Below are 19,617 nucleotides of genomic sequence, written 5' to 3' on the forward strand. Positions count from 1 at the left end.
TTATATAGTCACTGCCCCCCCCTTTTTTTTCTTTTTCAGTTGCTAAAACACAAATTAGTGGTTTAAGTCAAACTAACCTTATAAAATAATTTAGTGTGGGTGCAGTTGGTAGAACTGGTAATTCTTACAGCCATCCTGACCAGTAGTTTCATATGTATCAGAAGTCTTAAAAGTGGGATAAAAGATGGGATAGGTTAGATAAATATCCTTTTATGTAGCATATATGTCTAGTAATCTATCTTAAAGAAATAACTATGCTTTGAAGATTTTGGTAATGTTTTTCAATGGAACAGTGTATTAGATTGAAGACTTAGCACAACATAATTCATTTAGGGGTTATTGTATGTTCAATTAATGGAATAGTAGGCAGATGTATTTATTTCAAAGCTTTGAGGTACAGAAAATGCTCACAATTAAATGTGAAGTGGGGAAAAAAAGCAGAAACTAAGATTTAAATGTTGATGAACTGTATGTTAATATAAACACATATAAACAGGGGGAAATGCTGCAAAGAAATACAGTAAAATGAGAAAAAGGAGATGAGATAATTTTTCCAGTCTTTTATATAAATTTTTCCCAGATTTTATGATTTGATCATATGTTCAGAACATACCTTTTTATTTGGAAGTATAGATTATGTGTTGTCCAAAAATCCATTAAATGTTTTGTTCATTAAGTCTTTTTTTTTCCTGAGCAGAATTAGTCTATCTCTGTGTATATGTGTACATATATGTATAAGTGTGTGTGTGTGTGTATATATATATATATATATATATATATATATATATATATATATATGTGCTTATACATACTTATGTTTGTACTGTAGGTCATTCTGTTTCATAGTTATTTAACATAATTGGAAGAAAATTATTTTAGGTAAATGGACTTTGCATATGAAAAGCCTAACAGTTAAAGAGGTCAAAAGCATTGGATACAAATCTTTTCAAATCTGATTGTTCTTTTTCTGATTTCTTAATTATATCAGACATATCATTGTTAAGATAAGTTTCCTCTCCTTGTACAATTGAGTGTAAAATCTCCTAGAAAGTATTCCCTTCTTAAATAGAAGAATCGTTTGCCTGGATTCCTGTGAGGAATTTTCTAATCTCATTGAACTTTTTCTCAGCTAAAAGGAAAAAGGAAATAGAAGGATAAAGAGAAGGGAAAAACATGACAACATTTTATATTTCTCTCTCTTGTTTCTTTCATTTCAAAAACCCTGGTACCTGTTTCTCTTTTCACTAGGTTATGTGGGATCTGGTTCCTAGCTTGTTGCTCCTCAGTTTCAGCATTTGACTTTGGAACTTTAGTCCTTACCTTAGATGACTGCTTTTATGCTACTTCCCATTTTCCTCTGTTGTCATTTTGAGTAAAAGGTTAGCAAGGCTATGACATTAAAGAAATGTTCATTTCTTTCTGTGTTGGAGTTTTCTGAATGCAATTTCCTATTACGAAGATCCCATGGATGATCCATGGACACATCTGAGTATCCCATCACCATTTATAACATTTGAAAGGACAAGTAATATGCTAAGTTATAAAGAAATTTAGTGATGTTTTAAAAAAATTTCTGCTTACGTTTTATTATCAGGTAGTTTATTGCTGTCTTTTGGAAATGATTGTTTTTGTCCTTTCCAGAATATGTTAATTGTCATTTCTCTTGTTTCTTGTGCATTTTCTTCTAGCAGTCTTCCCTTTCAGAATTCTTGCTATACATTTAGTGGTTTGCAGAAATAAGATGATGTAGCCTCTTAGTTTCTAAATTCAGCCAATAGCCAAATTTAAATTGGAGTTCTAAGATGTTTTCTTGTGAGTGAAAGTGGCATATCTTAGTACAAAGATTATGCCTTTAATATTGTTTCCTCAGATTCCTTTTGAATAGTCATTGTTTCTAGACTTTATCCTGGTTATTTAGAATTGTCAAGTAAATGATTTTGAGTACACACACACACACACACACACACACACACACACATACACACACACATATTTACTGTGAAATAAGGTGCATATCTTAGTGTTTTTATGTCAGAGGCTATTTATGAAATATCACTACCAATTAAATTTAAAAGGCTTGTTAACCTTTACTTATTTTTAATCCTATAAATTATTATCCTGAACCAGAATGTTATTAAATTCTCACTTGGTTATGATTCTGATTGTTGTTTTAGGAATGCTGTTTCTATTGAGCAGATGTTTGATATCAAATTTAATCTTTTTTCTCTCTTCTAGGTAAAAGATAGAGTATATCAAGGTAAATTTTTAGGTCTCTTAAACTTGTAATAACCCTTTGTATTGGTGTTTGATGTGTGTTTTATGTATGTTAGAAGTAGATACAGTGACTTTTAATGTCTATTATCTTTTTTACCTCCTGAAAATTTTACTGTTCCTAGGTTGCTAGCATGGATAATAGAGTAGATGATGATGGTTCCAACTCTGAGATAGGAGATAAAGAGGAGGAACAAATTGTGGATAGGGAGATGATAAGTTTTAATTTGGGGCAGATTAACTTTGAATATTGATATAATGCAGATGTATTACATTTGAAGAGTATTTCTATGCTAATGATTTAATCATGCATAAAGTAATTGAGTAGATAATTTAAAGAATGTTAATGTGAATCAGTATGTTTTCATTTCTGTTTTTCTTTGCAAAGAATTAAATGATTCCATTTTCTGAAAAGAAAGTGTTTTGAGAAGGGAGGAATATCAAGCTACAACACTTTACTGTATTTCCCATCTGTGAAATAAGCTTAAATTTAAATATCATTTTGGATGGGAGGGGTACCTGGGATTGAACTTTGGGGCACGCTACTGAGCCACATCCCCAACCTCCTGTATTTAGAGACCAAGTCTCACTTAGTTGCTTAGTGTCTCGCTCTTGCTGAGGCTGGCTTTGAACTTGGGATCCTTCTAGCTCAGCCTCCTGAGCCACTGGGATTACAGGTGTGTACCATTGCACCAAGCAAAATATCATTGTTCTTATATTTTTCTTAAATTTTAATAATTTTTATACTCTTATTGCTAATAAGCATAGATTTCTTTTTAAAAGCATAATAGCTATGCTAAGAAGTATTTCCTCATAGTACCATATAACATGTCTTTGCTTTTAGTAGATTGAATAATTGAATTTCATTTAGTGATTGTAATAATCTTGTATATTTCCCCCTTTTAGTCAATGAACAGCAAATTTCCAAAAAGGTGAACAATTTCATAAAAGAAAATGAAGAACTAGTGCAGAAATTGTCAAATTATGAACAGAAGGTATAATTATTTTTTTGTTTCTTTCTCCTTTGGTTCTAGCTTGAATCATTTCTACCTGTTTTAATTTAAAAATCGTATTTTAAAATTTTTTTCATTATTTCCTACAAATCATCCAAATTCTAAGCAGTCATGTATTAAGTACTGCTTTCTTCTGGAAAGGGTCACTTGTCTGGAAGTAACTTGTATAGTAGCACTATAATTTGTGTATCTTAATTCTGAATGCTTTATTTGCATAGGTGAAGGAATCAAAGAAACAGGTTCAAGAAACCATGAAACAAAAAATGATTCTTTCTGATGAAACAACTAATTACAAGGTAAAAATCCCTTTTTTGGGGGGAATTACATTCTAAACTCAAAAGTAAATGTAATGAGTGAGTAATCTTGACACCTATTTTTTCCAGGATAAAATGAAGCTTCTTGAAAAAGCTAATGAACTTCTGGATGAGAGAGCTAAAAGTCTTCATGTTATGTTAGAATCTGAGAAAGAACAGAAAGCTAAGAATCAGGACTTGGTAAGAGTTTTGCTGCTAAGTGTTACTGCAATTTGGCTTTTGGAATATTTTGTAAAATTGGTTAAGTTAAACTTAGTCTAGCTGTTAACTAAAGTAAGATTAGGAGCCAAGGAAGTTGAACCCACTTCTGCCCATTTTGTGGAACTTTTAAGTACTGATACAACAAATTATTTTTATGGGCCTAGGAAATATTTTTATTCTCAACCTTGGATAATTTTCATATTGCTTTGCTCTGCCCTTGGAAACATGCAGAACAACTAAAAAACTATTGTCCAGTTGAACAGTATTTGTTTACTTTTTACTTGAAAGAGTAATGAATTAATCAATTTTCTGTACTTAAAAAAATTTATTTCATTTTCAATTCATGTTTCATTTTCAATTTTTATAAGTTTCTATAATTACATAAAAGTTGCAAAAGATAGTAGAGAGTGTGTTCTAAAATATCCTACCCCCAAGTAAGCTTGATCACCTAGCTGAGGTAGTATTTATCAGATTTCTCCACTGTAAAAATTCTTTCCAATCCTTTTCATATTGTATTCTTTGGAAGTTACCATGCACAGCCCACAGTTAAAGTATGAAGAGTTACAAGCTCAGGATGCAGCTCATGGTAGAGCACTTGCCTAGCATACATGAGGCCCAGGATTCAATCCCAGGCATTGCAAACAAAGATTGCAGAGTTATATCCACTTCCTTAAGGAGCGGGTATATTTATAAATTTTTTGGATTTCTTCTGTATGTGAGATTAGTCTATTCTTCCTTAAATTTTATCATTTTTTACTTCAGATAAGAAAATTTTAAAAATGATCTTGGGAAATTTTTTTCTCTATCACTAGAAAAAAATTACTAATTTGAACTGGTTTACTTGAAACAGTAATTAATTAGTTAATTTTCTATGCTTTAAAACATTTTATTTACTTATTGCATTATGATTTTCTATACTTTGACCTTTTTTTTCTGGTTATCTCATAAACAGTAAGGTTGTGGATGCCATGAAATATTTATGACTTCATTTTCCCTCATCTCTTTCAGTTCTTGATTTTTTGCTTAGTCCAAAGCTGGATCCCCTGCATTTACCTGAAATGTAATGGGATGGCTTGACAAAAATTTTGTTGTGTTTATCTTTTTAGTATATATATGTGTGTGTACACACACACACACATATATATCAGTATTTCTACTGAAATCCTAATGCATATTTTGTGTTCTGTTTTCACCTGGCAGATAATGGAAAATAAGAAAACTATAGAGAAGCTTAAAGATGTCATTTCAGTGAATACTTCTGAACTTTCAGAGGTAAAGCTGCCAACTCTTGCTAACGGATATTAATACTATATCTTAGTTTTGTTGCAGACCAAAAATTTGAGGTGTGCTAAAATGTGCAAAAAATGAGAACTGTATGATGTGTGGTTTGGGAAAGTATAACTTTGTTTTTTCTTTGGAATTAATTCACTAACTGTAGTGTTTTGCATTAGCTTCACATTGTCCTTAATGAAGCTAAGCTTTGTGAAGAGAAGGTGAAGTTGGAATGCTGTCAGCTTCAGAAAGAAAATACCATGCTTAAGAAGAAGAAAGAGCAGGTAAATAAAATTTGATGTCATACATAATGTAAACTAGAGAAGTGAATATCATTATCTTGTATCTTTTTTGGATCTGTTTCTGAGGTAAGGAATATTCATGTAGGACCTTTTCTAGATATGCAAAGTTTAAACAATGCTCCCCAAATTGAGTGCATATATATGGTCTCCATCTGTTTTGGATTTTTGGATTATTGCTTTTCTTATCAAATGTCAATCAGTTATTAACTTGCATAGCCTCAAAGAAACTTTTTAAACCAGAAAATTAAGTATTTTATGATCCTCTTTTGAGTAGTTACTGATTCACCGGCCAAGGGAAGATTACATGATAAGGAATCTAAATTTAGGAGACAGTCATATGTGCCCAGCCATTCCTGCTGGAGGTAAATTATTTGAATTGGCAGCAATTTTCTGGGGAATGCAATAAACAGGGTCAACTTCCTGATAGCTCTGATGTTCTTACTGCAGCTGTGAGAGTTGAGGCCACTCTGCCCTCTTCCTTAACCAAGGTCTCAACCTCCTCGATTGAGGGAGGCCACCGAGGAGTATGGCTCTGTATTTCTTTGTCTAAGTCTTGTAGTCCTGATGTATCCAGTGCAGAAACCCCTCCCTAACCCATAGGAATTCATGTGTTTTGACTTTTCAGTTGCAGCAGGAAGTGAAAGACTGGAGTACATCACACGCTGAGCTCAGTGAACAAATGAAATCATTTGAGAAGTTACAGAAAGATTTACAAGTAACGCTTAGTCTTAAAGATGATACTATTAATGTAAGTTTATACTCCAAATACATGTTTCATCTCATGAATTCTCCTGAAATCTTTGAATTAAAATCGAGAGTCTTCCAACCTTTTGCTTCTTTTCTAGGCTCTAACTAATTACATCACACAGTTGAATCGGTTACAATGTGAATCTGAATCTGAGGATCAAAGTCGAGATGAGTCAGATGAATTAACCAATGGAGAGTTAGCAGGTAAGATCAGTCTCAGGGAGGTTGAATCCTTTTTTTCTTTCCTGTCTTTAATTAAGTATACAGATGCCACTTTTCAGCTGGCTGAATTTCTTCTTAAGCTTCAGGGTTGTAGACACATATCACTGGATCTATAGATATGTCTGTTGCATTGGCAGAGGTGGGTTGCTGGGGTATAATGTAGCAATAGGCATATGAAGAACACTTGACTTTTCCTATCCCATTGAAAACTAGTAAGTACACTGCAGCTACAATAGTCACATCCTATACCTCTAAGTATTGAACATTGTACAGTAAGAGAAATTTATTTATTAACTTATGCAGATGATACTTGATTTTGATACTCATCATCTCTATGGCTCTGTGGTTTTAAGTCCACAGTCAGTCTTAAGAGTCCGGAGGTAGTTGGAACCATAAACTAAGGCTGTGAGAACAGAGGCTAGAGACTATCAGAAAGCTAGAGAGGGAGTGTAACAATGTTTACTGATGAGGAAAATATTTCCAGATGTTTTCTCCCAAGTTGGATATTGCTTACATAGCAAGTATTTCAAACCACACCTGGTAGTAGATTCAGGGAGAAAATAGAGGATTGAATCTTTCAAAACAAGACACTTACTTGCCCAGGTGAAGATAGATCTGAGAGAGAAGAAAAGCTTTTATCTTACAAGAATAACATAGATAACATTTTAGTTGTGCAAACTAGAAATTCACCTTTTTAAAAAAAAAAACAGACACAGTACTTTTATTTATTTTTATGCTGAGGATCAAACTCAGTGCCTCACACATGCTAGGTGAGCACTCTACCACTGAGCCACAACCCCAGTCTGAAATTCACCTCTTTCTTTTTTTTTTTAAATCTAAGCTTGCAATTCTCTTAAAAGTCATTAGTCTAATCAGTTTAATTATTTAATTGATTTTTTTTTCTTCCGGTGTTTGAACACAATCATTCTTTAGTTTGGGGAAGTTAGGAGAATATAGAGTTAAAAGTAAGGAAAGGAAAAGCTAAAAGTCTTTTGTTTTTTAGGTGATCGGAACGAGAAGATCAAAGATCAAATTAAGCAGATGATGGATGTCTCTCGGGTATAGTTCTTTGTAAGAGTCCCATAGTGCCTGTGAATTCTTCCTATGCCTCACTTTTAAGAATACCTCTCTTTTCTGCAATTTTTAGACACAAACTACAATATCAGTAGTTGAAGAGGATCTAAAACTTTTACAACTTAAGCAAAGCACCTTGATGTCCACAATATGTAATCTAGAAGGTGGGTTCTTCTTGAGAAGAAATTGCCATGTTGAAAAGACTTAAAATTTTATTGGAAAGATAAAGAATGGCTTCTTGCTTTCATGCTTCTTACTTTTCTTGGCACTACTCCCTCAAACAAGTTCTTAAGTCCTTGTACACATATAGAGATAAGCTGTTTTATCCTTTACAGACCAAATAAAGAAATTAGAAAGTGACTGCAATTCACTACGGTCTTCTAAAGCTGAACTGGAAGAGGAATGCAAAACTCTTAGGCAGAAAGTGGAGATTTTAAATGAACTCTACCAGCAAAATGAGATGGCACTACAAAAGTAAGATTTTCATTGTTTGTTATTGTTATCACTGTGTGAACTAACAGATAATTTTATCTTTTCTTAAGATTATTTACAATTTTTTCTAGTTGTAATAAGTAGAGATTTGTCTTTTTTCCTTTGTGTTTTGTGTCCTATAAGTTGCATTTTTCTTTCCATCGTCAGTCTTAAGAGTCCTGAGGTAGTTGGAACCATAAACTAAGGCTGTGAGGACATCGTAATCAATTGTCAAATTCATATGAAGGCAGGAAGTGGTAAACTGGTATTAACAGTCACTGATGTGGAAATACCTCTCAAAAGATCTAGGCCCTTTCTATGATCCCACTATTTATTTTAATTACCTTTCATTGTAATCAGTTATGTAATTCTAATGTTTTGAACTTTTATCTCTAACTCTGGACCTTTAAAAATACTGAGTGATTTGGAATGACATGTTTTAGTAGAATAAAAACTTCAAAAAGGAATAATATTTACTTATTGATGGTACAAGTTTTGGACTTGAATATCTCAGATGTTCACACTAAAAATTGAACTGTGGCAAGGACCTTAGGAGTTATGATTACAGAAGTACTTGTTTGTAGTATATATTTATATATTAATCTTCTCAGTGTGGAGCTAGTTATTTTTTGAAAGTTCATTTGAAGTTTTTAATCCACAAAAATACTTGAATTCTCTAAAAATAGGTTTTTTTGTGTCAGATTTTGTTTGTTTGCACCTGATTTTACTCTTCGGCATATATATATATATATATATATATATATATATATATATCTTGTTAAAGCAAAGACAGACCTTCTTATAGACCTAACTATTTTTAGGTATTTTGACTTCTGTTGCCTAATTAATGCATTAAATATTGAAACCTTCCCATTAACTTTTCTAAAATTCTGTGATCTCCAAGCGACCTTTTTAGAATCTCAAATTTTTGTTCAGGCCAGTTCTAAATGCCTGGCCTGTTTCAAAGAAACATTTCTCATTTTATCACTTTTTATTTAAGAGAACACTTGTTTTCTCTGTCCCTACTAGTAATATGAATGACCTAAATGGCAATTAATTTTCTTTGTAATGCAGTTAAATTATAGCACTATTTTCCTCAACTCCTCCAAAATTCATTCAGTCATCATCTGTGGTTTGTACTCTTTTTACTCATCCCCAGGTACTATGTTAGTTCATGCCTGTGTCATCTTTTCTGTTTCTAACCTAGGTCATCTGTCTTCATTCTCCATTATTTATATTTTTATATAATTTATTTCAAATTCTTAGTAATTTTCTCTATAGCTGCTTGAGTGGACTTTCTAAAATATGTCTGTCCATGTCAATATGTGCCTGTGGTTTATGAAGAATTTGCTTTCTATTTGATGACCTGTTCTTTTTTTCTTCCTTGTATCTTTTTAATAGTTTAAATATTTTTAATTATTTTCCTCATCCCCTGTATAAGCTTGATGTAATCATAAATTATAATGGAATTATAATTATATAATTGTAATTATATAATTATAATTATAATTTTATTCATCTTCTCATAATTTAAAGGCCATGGTATATATTCTGGATTTAATAAAAACCTGACATAGATTAATAGGTTTATTATTTTTTTTATGGGCTTTAAGTAGCTCCCGAATCAGATAACTGTTGTGGCATTGTATGTTAGTACTTCATATACTGTGAACTCCATAAGACATTCATTCAATTTATACACATATTTAAAGTTTCTGTAGTTCTGCATTCTACACTGTTGGTTTCATATTTGAAATTATTTTCATTCTATTTGAACATTGTCCTTTAATGATAGATTTGATTAGTGTATCAAAGTAGTACAAGGATAAACAGAATAGTATTTTATCCACTAAATATTGCTACCTTTATAATCTGTATTAGGTTGACATGAACTTCATGATTAGAGTTAAAACCAGTTTCCATTTTTAAAGGATCTCTCTTTTGGCTACTGAATTTTGACTGTTACTTAGTTTTAGCAATTTAAAAATATCCAATTAATTACCATCTGTTCTAAATTTTTTCTTTATGGAGTCCATTATCATTGTTGTTTGGTCTTATCCCTCCCCTAGTTCCTGTAGTCATTTCTCTGTTTTTTTATCAGTTTTATTGGGAAGTGCCTAGGTGTAGTTTTCCCCACCCCACCCACTTTTTCCTCTTGCAGTTATGTTGTTTGGGACCATTAAATATTTCTTGAGTCTTTTTTTAAATGTTGATTTTACCTCATTCTCTCTTCTGATTATAATAATGCATATTAGAATTTGATTTCCCCTGCCTCCTACATTCTGGATTTACTTCTTCTGGATATTTTCTTCTGACCTGTCTTAAAAGCGCTAGGATTTATTTTACTTCCCAAATCTGCTGCTAAAATCATTCATTGAGTTTAGGATTTTAAAAAGTTCAGGGTTTAAAATATTATTTTAGTTGTAGATGGACATAATATTTTATTTTATTTTTTATAGAATTTTTTTAAGAGAGAGAGAAAGAGAGAATTTTAATATTTATTTTTTAGTTTTTAGCGGACACAACATCTTTGTTTGTATGTGGTCCTGAGGATTGAACCCGGGCTGCACACATGCCAGGCGAGCGCACTACCGCTTGAGCCACATCCCCAGCCCGACACAATATTTTATTTATTTTATGTGGTGTTGAGGACTGATCCCAGTGCCTCACACATGTGGGGCACGTGCTTCACCACTGAGCCACAACCCCAGTCCTATTTCAGTACTAAGGCTCAAACCCAGGACCTTGAGCCATGTGCTCTACTATTGAGCTACCTCCCCAGACTCCTTGCTCTTTCTCATAAGGGACTAGTGTCTTACTGCTTTCCAAGCTATCTTTAATCTCATCATTCTGCCTCTGCCTCCTGAGTATCTTCGATTGTAGGTAGGTCACCACACTCAACTATTTCTTGGTTTTATAGTTTCTAATCCTTTGACAAAATTCATAATCTTTTTTTTTTCCTCTTTTGTGGTGCTGGGGTTTGAACTCAGAGCCTTGTGCATGCAAGGCAGCACTCTAACAACTAAACTATATTCCCAAACCTGAAATTCATAATCTTGACTTTACTTTTTTGAGTATATAAAGCACAGTGATTTTAAAACATGTGCGGATAACCCCATTAGGTGGTTTCCTTTTCTGTGGGATTTTTTTCTCACAGAATTTTGTCTTATGGAGTGCCTGATCAGTTTTGATTGGCTAACATTGTTGTGATAATTATAGATGAAATTTGAGGACTAAGATGAAGTTATCTTTTTATATAAAAGTGTTGAGGTTACTTGAGTAAGATTGTCTGTCACTTTAAACTTAGTCAGCAATTAAGATAATTCAAAAATGACTTGTCTTTTCAATGTTTCAGTATTGTTCCTTTTGGATTTTTTGCCTGTTCATCACTTAAGTGTGCAGTACTTTCTAATCTAAACTCAAAGGCTAGGGCTTTTATTAAGGGTCCCTTTATTTGTAGCCCCAAACACTTGTTTTTACCTCTAAGCCCAGGAATTTGATGAAGGCTTAGTTCAAACTCATTATATCTTTGTGTTATCTTCAATATGTGGGTAAATCTAGGAGAAAAGTACCTTAAAGTGCCAGCCTTACTTGTAATTCTGAGATTCCTTTTTCTAATGGATCTTGGCCACATACATATATCTTCACTGCCTTTTTAGCTTGGATCCTTTCAAACACATTTTTATATTCTTATAAAGATGTTTTGATTGTTCTTAGTGCTCTCAGACTAACTCTTTGATAATTGGAAACAAAATTCTCTCTGTCCTTCAAGATTCAGTTTTCTCCATATTCCTTCTTAAGCCAGTGGGGAAAATTATTATATTCCTTTAGGTGTCATTTATACCTGAAACAGTGAGATCTTTTATTCTTTAGCATCTTACAAGGTAACTAGTATATTATAGCCACTCATAAAATACTTGCTGAAGAATTAAATGAGAAGCTATATAAGAATATATAATCCCCTTTTTCTATTTGGTATCAATAATCCTTTTTTACTATAGTTCTTCTGATTTATGGAAAATTAAGTTTCAATTTAATTATCTTTTGAATTGGAACTATGGCTAAAGTAATACAAGGATAGCAGAAAATAGTATTTTTTAAATCATTAAATGTGGCTACCTTTGTCTCAGTAGATGAACATCTTGAGTTTCATGATCAGAGTTAAAACTTGTCAGTAGATAATACTCTGATCGTGGGTCAGTTTGGCTTATTTTCAGACATTATCAAAACTCAGGTTTGTCTTTTTGCTTAATTGCAATTCTTTTGAAATAGATATCTAAAGTGTGAAAAATGTTCTGTCGTTAATTGCATAGCTAAAAAGACATATTCTAGAAGATTTTTTCTTTGACTGACTATATCTTTATTATGGTACCAGTCTTGGATTGAGAAAAGAGTTCCTCCATGACAAAGATATACTTAGTGTCCTACCCATGGCAGAAACGAGAAAAGAATTATCCCCTGCTTTATCCTAATATGTTTAATTATGTTAGGTTGATCAGTCCTGATCTTCCACATTGAAGTAAAGTGAGTTTTTATTATCTTACACACAGGATACTTGCCCCTGGGGCACATGTTGTTTTCACATTTATTTTATTTACTGGTAAGTAGAGAATTAAGAGGAGAAGTTAGAAAATGTAAGTGATTTGCCAGAGTTTGATTTACGAAATTGCAGGTTTGAATTTCTATTTTATGTGCCTAAGCATTTTATAGAATTGTGGGAAGTGATATTTACAAAGAGAAACTTTTGATTTGATAACTGGCTTTATTTTAGGAAACTAAGCCACGAAGAATATGAGAGACTAGAAAAAGAGCAGCGGCTGTCAGCTGCAGATGAAACGGTGGTTTCCGCTGTACAGGAAGTTAAAAATTACAAGTGAGTTCAGTTTCTAAAGGAGGGTGTCAATGTCTAATGATCTAGTGTTAGCTTTCTTTTTTAATCTTTTTTTACATTATGTAGATAGAAGAAAATAGCATGGAAGTATAAATAACGAGAGGATATGAATACATTCAATTCACACAGGAGAAAAAATAAATTTCAACTTTACAAATGAAAAATGTTAACAAAAAATTTACTTACACCCAATGGGGGAAAGATCATAGGGAACTTGGTCAATGCAAACAATTCTGCGGGTTTTGATTGTTGTAGTAATTCTTTAAGAAATCAGTTTGCTGTGTGATGTATCAAGACCCACAAAAGTGTGGCATTTGATAGACCTTGGAAATCTTCTATGGATATAATTTGAAAAAAATAAAAAATGTTTTAAGGAGGAAGATATTTCTAGCAGAATTACTTGAGAACACACTGATGAACAGTTACAGAAATTATAATTTATCATTCAGAATCTTTAGCAATTAAATGATAAAGAAGTTATTAGTATTAGGTTTTTATTTTATTTATTTATTTATTTTTGGTGCTTTACTACTAAGCTACATCCTTAGACCTTTTTTTTTCCCTTGAGACAGGGTCTCAGTTGCATAGGTTCCCACTTAATTGCTGAGACTGACCTCGAACTTGTGATCCTCCTGCCTCAGCTTCCCAATCATTGGGATTACTGGCATGTGGCATTGCACCTGGTCTGTAGTTAGTATTAGTTTTGATCACACTGGATTCATATAACCATAGAAATGTTTTTCTTATGTATGATAAAGTCTTTAAAAGTATAGCTGATGGAATAAAGGGAAAATGGTCAGAATGTTTCAAATGTTATTCAATTGTTGTAATTCTTAGGCGGAGAATTGAAGAACTGGAAGAAGAACTACAGAAAACCGAGCGCTCATTTAAAAACCAGGTAGTAATTAATACTGTCCTATAGTTGCAGAATTCTTTGTATCTAATACAGACAATTATAGGCTATTATAATGAGTCCCTAAAAACATATTTTTTAATGTGTTGTCTTTTTCAGATTGCTGTGCAGGAGAAGAAAGCTCATGATAATTGGGTAAGATTTTTTCCCCATTTTCTTTATTTTGTGCATAGCCTACCGCAACTGAATTTGAATATTTTCTCTTTAATAGCTCAAAGCTCGTTCTGCAGAAAGAGCTATAGCTGAAGAGAAAAGGGAAGCTGCTAATTTGAGACAGAAGTATGTGATTTTGGTATCTTACTATATGTTTTATAGTGTTTTAAGGTTATGCTAGATATTATCTATGAAGGAATAGATTGCTGTTTCATAATTCAGCCCATTCTTTCTCAATATTCAAGACTATTGGAAATGACCCAAAAGATGGCAATGCAGCAAGATGAACCCATGATTGTAAAACCTATGCCGGGAAGACCAAATTTACAAAATCCTCCTCTGAGAGGTAGGGGGCACTTTGTAAAAGGAGCTATTTTATTTCTTGGTGCAGAATGTATGTAAATTACTTTTTATTTCTGTCTGTAATGATTATGAAATAATCTGAATGATTTGCTAAAGCAGGAGGTGAGGGTTGGTGTCAGGGAGAAGGCTACCTTAAAGTAGTAACACGGCATTGTTGTCTTTAGGTCCACTGAACCATAATGGCTCTTTTGGTCCATCCCCCGTGAGTGATAGAGAATGTTCCCCTCCACTGACAGCAGAGCCAGCTGGAAGACCTCCTTCTGCTACTCTTAATCGAAAAGATATGCCCAGAAACGGATTTGGTGAGCATTCACATGTTGCTTTATAGTAAACTGCTTCAAGGTTTTGTTTTTTTTTCCCTTTTGAATATTCTAATAAAAACATAGAATTTGGGCCTGTACAATACATAGAAGATAATTTCTTACGTTATCTTAGTGAATGTTTTCTGTAAAATCTGTTCTAGAATAGAAAACATTTTTTTTTTCCTGGAGGTCCCTGTATTGTTTTTTTCTTTTAAATTTTACACTGTGAAGTGTAAACCTTTATCTTTAAATTAAATCTCTATGGTGTTCCTTTCCAAAATATTATAAAAGTAGCCTTAAACTTTATGTAGCATACATATTTCCAACATGAAATACTGAGTCTTATTTCCAATTCTAAATAGGACTGTAGCCTTGGTAAGATTGGAATTCAGGTTATACAGACTAAAGAAAAAACAGCCTACACATACTTCAAGTCTATAGCTTAAAGTTTAGGACCAGTACTTATTAATCTGCTGTTCTATCAACCCAAGGCAGTTCTTTATTTTTCTTAAGTCTCTTTATAAATTGTGATTTATGTATTGGGCAACCCATTTTTTTTAAAAAAAATATTTTTAATTGTAGATGGACATGATATCTTTATTTATTTTTTAAATGTGTGCTGAGAATCAAACCCAGTGCCTCACACATGCTAGGCAAACACTCTACAACTGAGCTATGACCCCAACCCCTGGGCAACCCATTTTTAATGTTGCTTTCCAGTTATTGTTGAACCCTGACCTGTCCACCAGTGGTTTATTTCTTCTGAAAAATACATACAAGGGCTCTGATCTTTCTTTCCCAAGGGTCAATGGATGGACCTTTACCTCGTACTGGTCTTCTGAGGCATCTGGGAAACCCATTGCCTCTGGTAAAGGACCAAGTAATTTCAAAGAATCTGTAATTGTGGATGGAGGATTTTTATTCTTTTCATGTTAGAATAAGTCTGAATCCATTCTTTGATCTCTAACAGACCCAGGATGTGGTCCAGCTCACATGAACAGCAGCTCCAGAAGTTCTTCTCCAGCTAAGGTGACGAATGAGGGCAAGGTAAGTTTTGTAGTTACTGTGAATCATGTGGTCATGCAGGAACATGTAGCTTTCCTACAGTACTTTCTCTTTGCTTTATCCTTCTTTGTGTTCTATTTGTACTATCCCATTTGTTTTTTAAAAAGCAAACTGTTCCCCAAGAACCTGAGACCCCCTCAGTCTCCACCATTACTTCTTTGACTGAGCATCCAGTTGGAGTAAGTACTTAGAGGTTGAGAACTGAATTGGGTTTTATTCTGTGCATTTCTGGGAAGGATATTCAGAGCATGACACTGATCTTGTTTGCTTTAAACTGCATGCAATATTGAGCTTACTTTTCTCCTTAACTTGGGAATGTTGCTTAAGTGTGTACAACTATAATGAACTACAGAATGTAAAAAGTTATCACTCTAACTTTATATGGTGTTTTGTGTTGAATCTTCTAAGGCAAAGTAAATTCATTATAAATTATATAATTCATCATTTTTATTTTTGTTTGGAAGAATGTTATTTAAGAATTCCTCCATTTGTGCAAACCCTATTTTGAGTGATTTGAATTAGATTGGTATCAGATTTTCTGAAAGTGAAATACTGTTTCAGTGAAACAATGATAATCTGAAATGACCTCTTGAGCCAGTCCCAAGCAATGGTCTCATTTGTTCACATAAGTGTATTCTCTTGTAACTGTGTTGCTATTATATCTGGTAGGTCTTCTGAAGCTCTATAATAAAATAAATTTTTAATTGTTTAGTTTCAAACCCACTACTCATAGGAAATGATAAATCAATATCTCAAATGGTGTACAGTAAATGAAAGTAAATATTAAAGCCTTTTCTTCCTAATTTGTGTATATAGCACTGTGATGGAAAATACTTCTCAAGTTCCAGTGTATATATATTCTAGGAATATACATCTCTGGAGAAATCTAAGGGCAGCTTAGATAAGACCCCAAACCCCTTTGTAGTAGAAGATTTAAAAGAGAGCAAAGACCCATTGTTAGAGAGGAGTAGAGGTGGGAAAAGCATGGCTTGGAGGCAAACCTGGGATTGAGTTTCTTTAATATGCAGTGTGGCCTTCAACAAATTATGATATTCCATTTGCTTTTGTTCCCTCTTATTTAAAACAAGACAGTCTACTTAAAGATCTCAGAGGTTGAATAATATATGAAAGACTTACCGAAGATACTCTGAATAGTAGCTATTATTACATGGGTAGAGAATGGATTTTTCATTTTATTCTGTTCATTCTTAATATGGAAGTAATGAGCTATTGTGATGAAAGGGAAGTGATGGGGAGGGGGGGAGTCCCTTTGAAATAGATTGTAGTGAATACAACATGACATACTGGTCAGAAATCACCTCTGTTAACAACCTCTGCCAGTCCTCTTGCCTTTCCCTTTCCTGTGCAGATATAATCAGTAACAAACTGGTCCCTCTTGTGGCATCCTTCCAACTTCTGTAAGCTGTCAGTGGGAATACACAGGAGGGGTGGGTAGAGTTTTGTTGCACTGATGGTGTTCTCTGGACAGGTGCCTGTTTGGGGTTTTAGCTTTTATCGGTGTTGGTACTTTGTCTTAATACATAGGAATTTTAAAACTTTTAACTTCTTTCAAATCTTAAATTGCAGGTTCATATGGCTATGAATGGGCCCCCTCCTTTCTCAGGGGTACCCTTCATGGACCCCCCCATGGGACCCCCAATGGGATGGCCTCCACCACCTCCCATTCGGTATGGACTGCCACTTCAGCTCGGTGGGCCTTTTGGGCCTCAGCCAATTCCTCCACCTTTTGGTATGATGATCTGAATAGTAGTGATTGACTTATAAATCACATTCATCTTCCACTTCTATTGCTTGCTAAAACAGTTGGTTGCTATCTCAGGTCTTAACAATGAAAGGATAAAGCTGAGTACATTTTAACTTTTCCTCCAGTTTTCTGGCACATATGGGACACTACATAATCTTATACTGAGATAGGCAATAGCTATCTCTCATAGACAAGGATAAGGGGCTATATACAGAAAAGCCAGAAATATTACTTCTGCAGATGTTTGTTGAAAATCTGTTGATATGCACTGCAATAGATGGAAAGGTGGATGAGATGCATGCCATAACTTAAAATTTTGTCACAGATATGAAAATCCTACAACATAAAGTTTGTAATCACCCATAATGGAAGCATAAGCAGTAGGTTATAGAATATAGAAAAGGAAAAGTCAAACCCTCCTTACCTTGAGAAAAGTCAGAGGGAAGTGTTAAAGAGGAGGATTTAACAGTGATCTAATAAATGTTGCTGATTTAATTAGGTGGCTGTGGAAGGCCTTTTCCTGGAGGGCCTGCACCTTGATTCTGATGGCATGTGTAAAGTCCATGCTGAAATACTTCATGAATTTTTAATGGATAGAGTAATAAATAGTGGGATTTCCTTTTATCAAAATTTCTTTGATGTAGTAAAGTTCTTATTTCATAATCTATCATCTTTTCATGGTAATATAGTACTTCCAAATATAAATGGAGCTCTTGTGAGATAGAAATAATTCTGCAATTATATAGTAGGAAAAGAAAAACGACAAGCCTGGAGCTAGGTAGAGCCATATTTAAATCCTTAATATGTTGCTTCATGGCTGGTTGGCCAAAGTCTATAACCTAAACTTGTTCCATTTCAGTTTGCCTCATCTGGCAAGTCAGGATGTTCACCAGTTGATGTTCTAGGCTTGAGAGAAATTAAAGACTATAATATCAACATACTTGAAATCACCCTAGTTCAGAAATTTCTGGGTATTTACATAACTTCCTTTTTATTTTCCAGGTCCTGGTATTCATCCACCAATAGGCTTCAGAGAATATGCACCAGGTGTTTCACCTGGAAAACGGGATTTGCCTTTTGACCCTTGTGATTTTTTTCCAGAACCTGCACCAGCACCATTTAGAACTTTAGGCTCATTTGGACCAAGAGAGTACTTCATTTCTGGTGCCCCATTACCACCTCCAACTCATGGTCCCCAAGACTATGGGCCACCACCTGCTGCAAAAGACTTAATGCATTCAGGCTTTAAAGATGAAGCTCCACCTACACCTGATTCTCAGGTGTGAGGGATGTTCACAGGCCTTAAAACAGGGCCTGTAAATTTAACCTCTGACACTTAGTCAGAAAATGGACTATGAACTATTCATCGAGTTAAAGGATTATTGGCTTCAAAATATAAAAGTTTATTTTAAAAGATTTATGTTTTTAGAATAAAGCTGCCTTGGCGCAGTATACATTTTGAGCCAAAATATTTTCCCCCTAAATATCCCCACTTAAGCTAGAGTATTCTTCCAATTTTAAAATGTGCAATAAGGAATATCTTTGTTTTAGTTAATGTAGCATATACAATTGCTAAATGATTTAGAATGTCATAATTATGGACATTTCTTGTGGAAATGCTTTAAGAACATGTATTTCCATTATCCTATTTTTAGTGTATTGCAGTTGATAACAGAGAAATGGTGTTTTATAAGCTTGATTTTTTTCTCTTTCAATATCTGGTCGCAGAGACTGTTACGCTAAAAATGTTTACTCAAAGATCATAAACTTCATTTTCCTTCTTGCTGAAGTTCTTTGTTGTAATAGTTCATAAAAAATTGTTTATTAATATTTCCCAAGTGTCTGTTGATTCATTGGATCGTCATGAGACTTTGTGCCATTGGGGAAGCATGTAAACTCACTCTCAGAACTGAAGATGGTGACTTGGCAGCATATTCCCTGTTGCTCACTGTTAAGGAGGCTGGACCTTGGTCAACTGTGGACTTCTATAGAGGATTTCTTTTACTTGTGAGAAGTCTTGTGGCTCTATTTTTGTAGCACATTCCTGTACTTTTTTCTAACCACTGTCTATGTGAGAATGGTTTTCTGAGAATGAGTTTACATTAGTAGCAAGAGTTGTTTGACCTGAAGTTCTACTGCTTTTGCCATTATTGCATTATAACAGTAAAATATAAGGTGGTATGTTGTGTCTATAAAATAAGGAAATTTCTTTTTAAAAATGTACACAACACACTCTTCTCTTTCCCATACCTTGCCACTGATTTTCAAGGAATATGAT

General features: G+C 33.7%; 1 protein-coding gene and 1 long non-coding RNA gene across 5 annotated transcripts in view; one reads left to right on the plus strand and one right to left on the minus strand.

Moving 5' to 3' along the window:
• Window positions 1-19,169, plus strand: part of LOC144374316 (transport and Golgi organization protein 1 homolog) — a 35,722-nt gene extending 16,553 nt beyond the window's left edge. For 2 of the 4 annotated variants that reach the window (XM_078037182.1, XM_078037181.1), the window contains exons 3-22: window positions 2,236-2,257; window positions 3,178-3,266; window positions 3,503-3,580; window positions 3,668-3,778; window positions 5,000-5,071; window positions 5,251-5,355; window positions 5,999-6,121; window positions 6,219-6,324; window positions 7,346-7,401; window positions 7,490-7,580; window positions 7,752-7,890; window positions 12,659-12,760; window positions 13,616-13,676; window positions 13,791-13,826; window positions 13,903-13,970; window positions 14,090-14,190; window positions 14,372-14,509; window positions 15,480-15,556; window positions 17,162-17,324; window positions 18,342-19,169. In XM_078037182.1, the coding sequence (XP_077893308.1) occupies window positions 2,236-2,257; window positions 3,178-3,266; window positions 3,503-3,580; window positions 3,668-3,778; window positions 5,000-5,071; window positions 5,251-5,355; window positions 5,999-6,121; window positions 6,219-6,324; window positions 7,346-7,401; window positions 7,490-7,580; window positions 7,752-7,890; window positions 12,659-12,760; window positions 13,616-13,676; window positions 13,791-13,826; window positions 13,903-13,970; window positions 14,090-14,190; window positions 14,372-14,509; window positions 15,480-15,556; window positions 17,162-17,324; window positions 18,342-18,625 (2,022 nt within the window). In that variant the 3' untranslated portion in view covers window positions 18,626-19,169. Of the gene's footprint in view, window positions 1-2,235; window positions 2,258-3,177; window positions 3,267-3,502; window positions 3,581-3,667; window positions 3,779-4,999; window positions 5,072-5,250; window positions 5,356-5,998; window positions 6,122-6,218; window positions 6,325-7,345; window positions 7,402-7,489; window positions 7,581-7,751; window positions 7,891-12,658; window positions 12,761-13,615; window positions 13,677-13,790; window positions 13,827-13,902; window positions 13,971-14,089; window positions 14,191-14,371; window positions 14,510-15,479; window positions 15,557-15,681; window positions 17,140-17,161; window positions 17,325-18,341 lie in introns of those variants that run through there. The other 2 variants (XM_078037184.1, XM_078037183.1) reach the window with 2 other exon arrangements.
• LOC144374319 (uncharacterized) overlaps window positions 1-19,617 on the minus strand; it is a 45,129-nt gene that overhangs the window by 21,216 nt on the left and 4,296 nt on the right. The window lies entirely within an intron of this gene.

Source organism: Ictidomys tridecemlineatus, unplaced genomic scaffold (genome assembly GCF_052094955.1).
Source record: "Ictidomys tridecemlineatus isolate mIctTri1 unplaced genomic scaffold, mIctTri1.hap1 Scaffold_639, whole genome shotgun sequence".
In the NCBI taxonomy this organism is placed as follows: Eukaryota; Metazoa; Chordata; class Mammalia; order Rodentia; family Sciuridae; genus Ictidomys; species Ictidomys tridecemlineatus.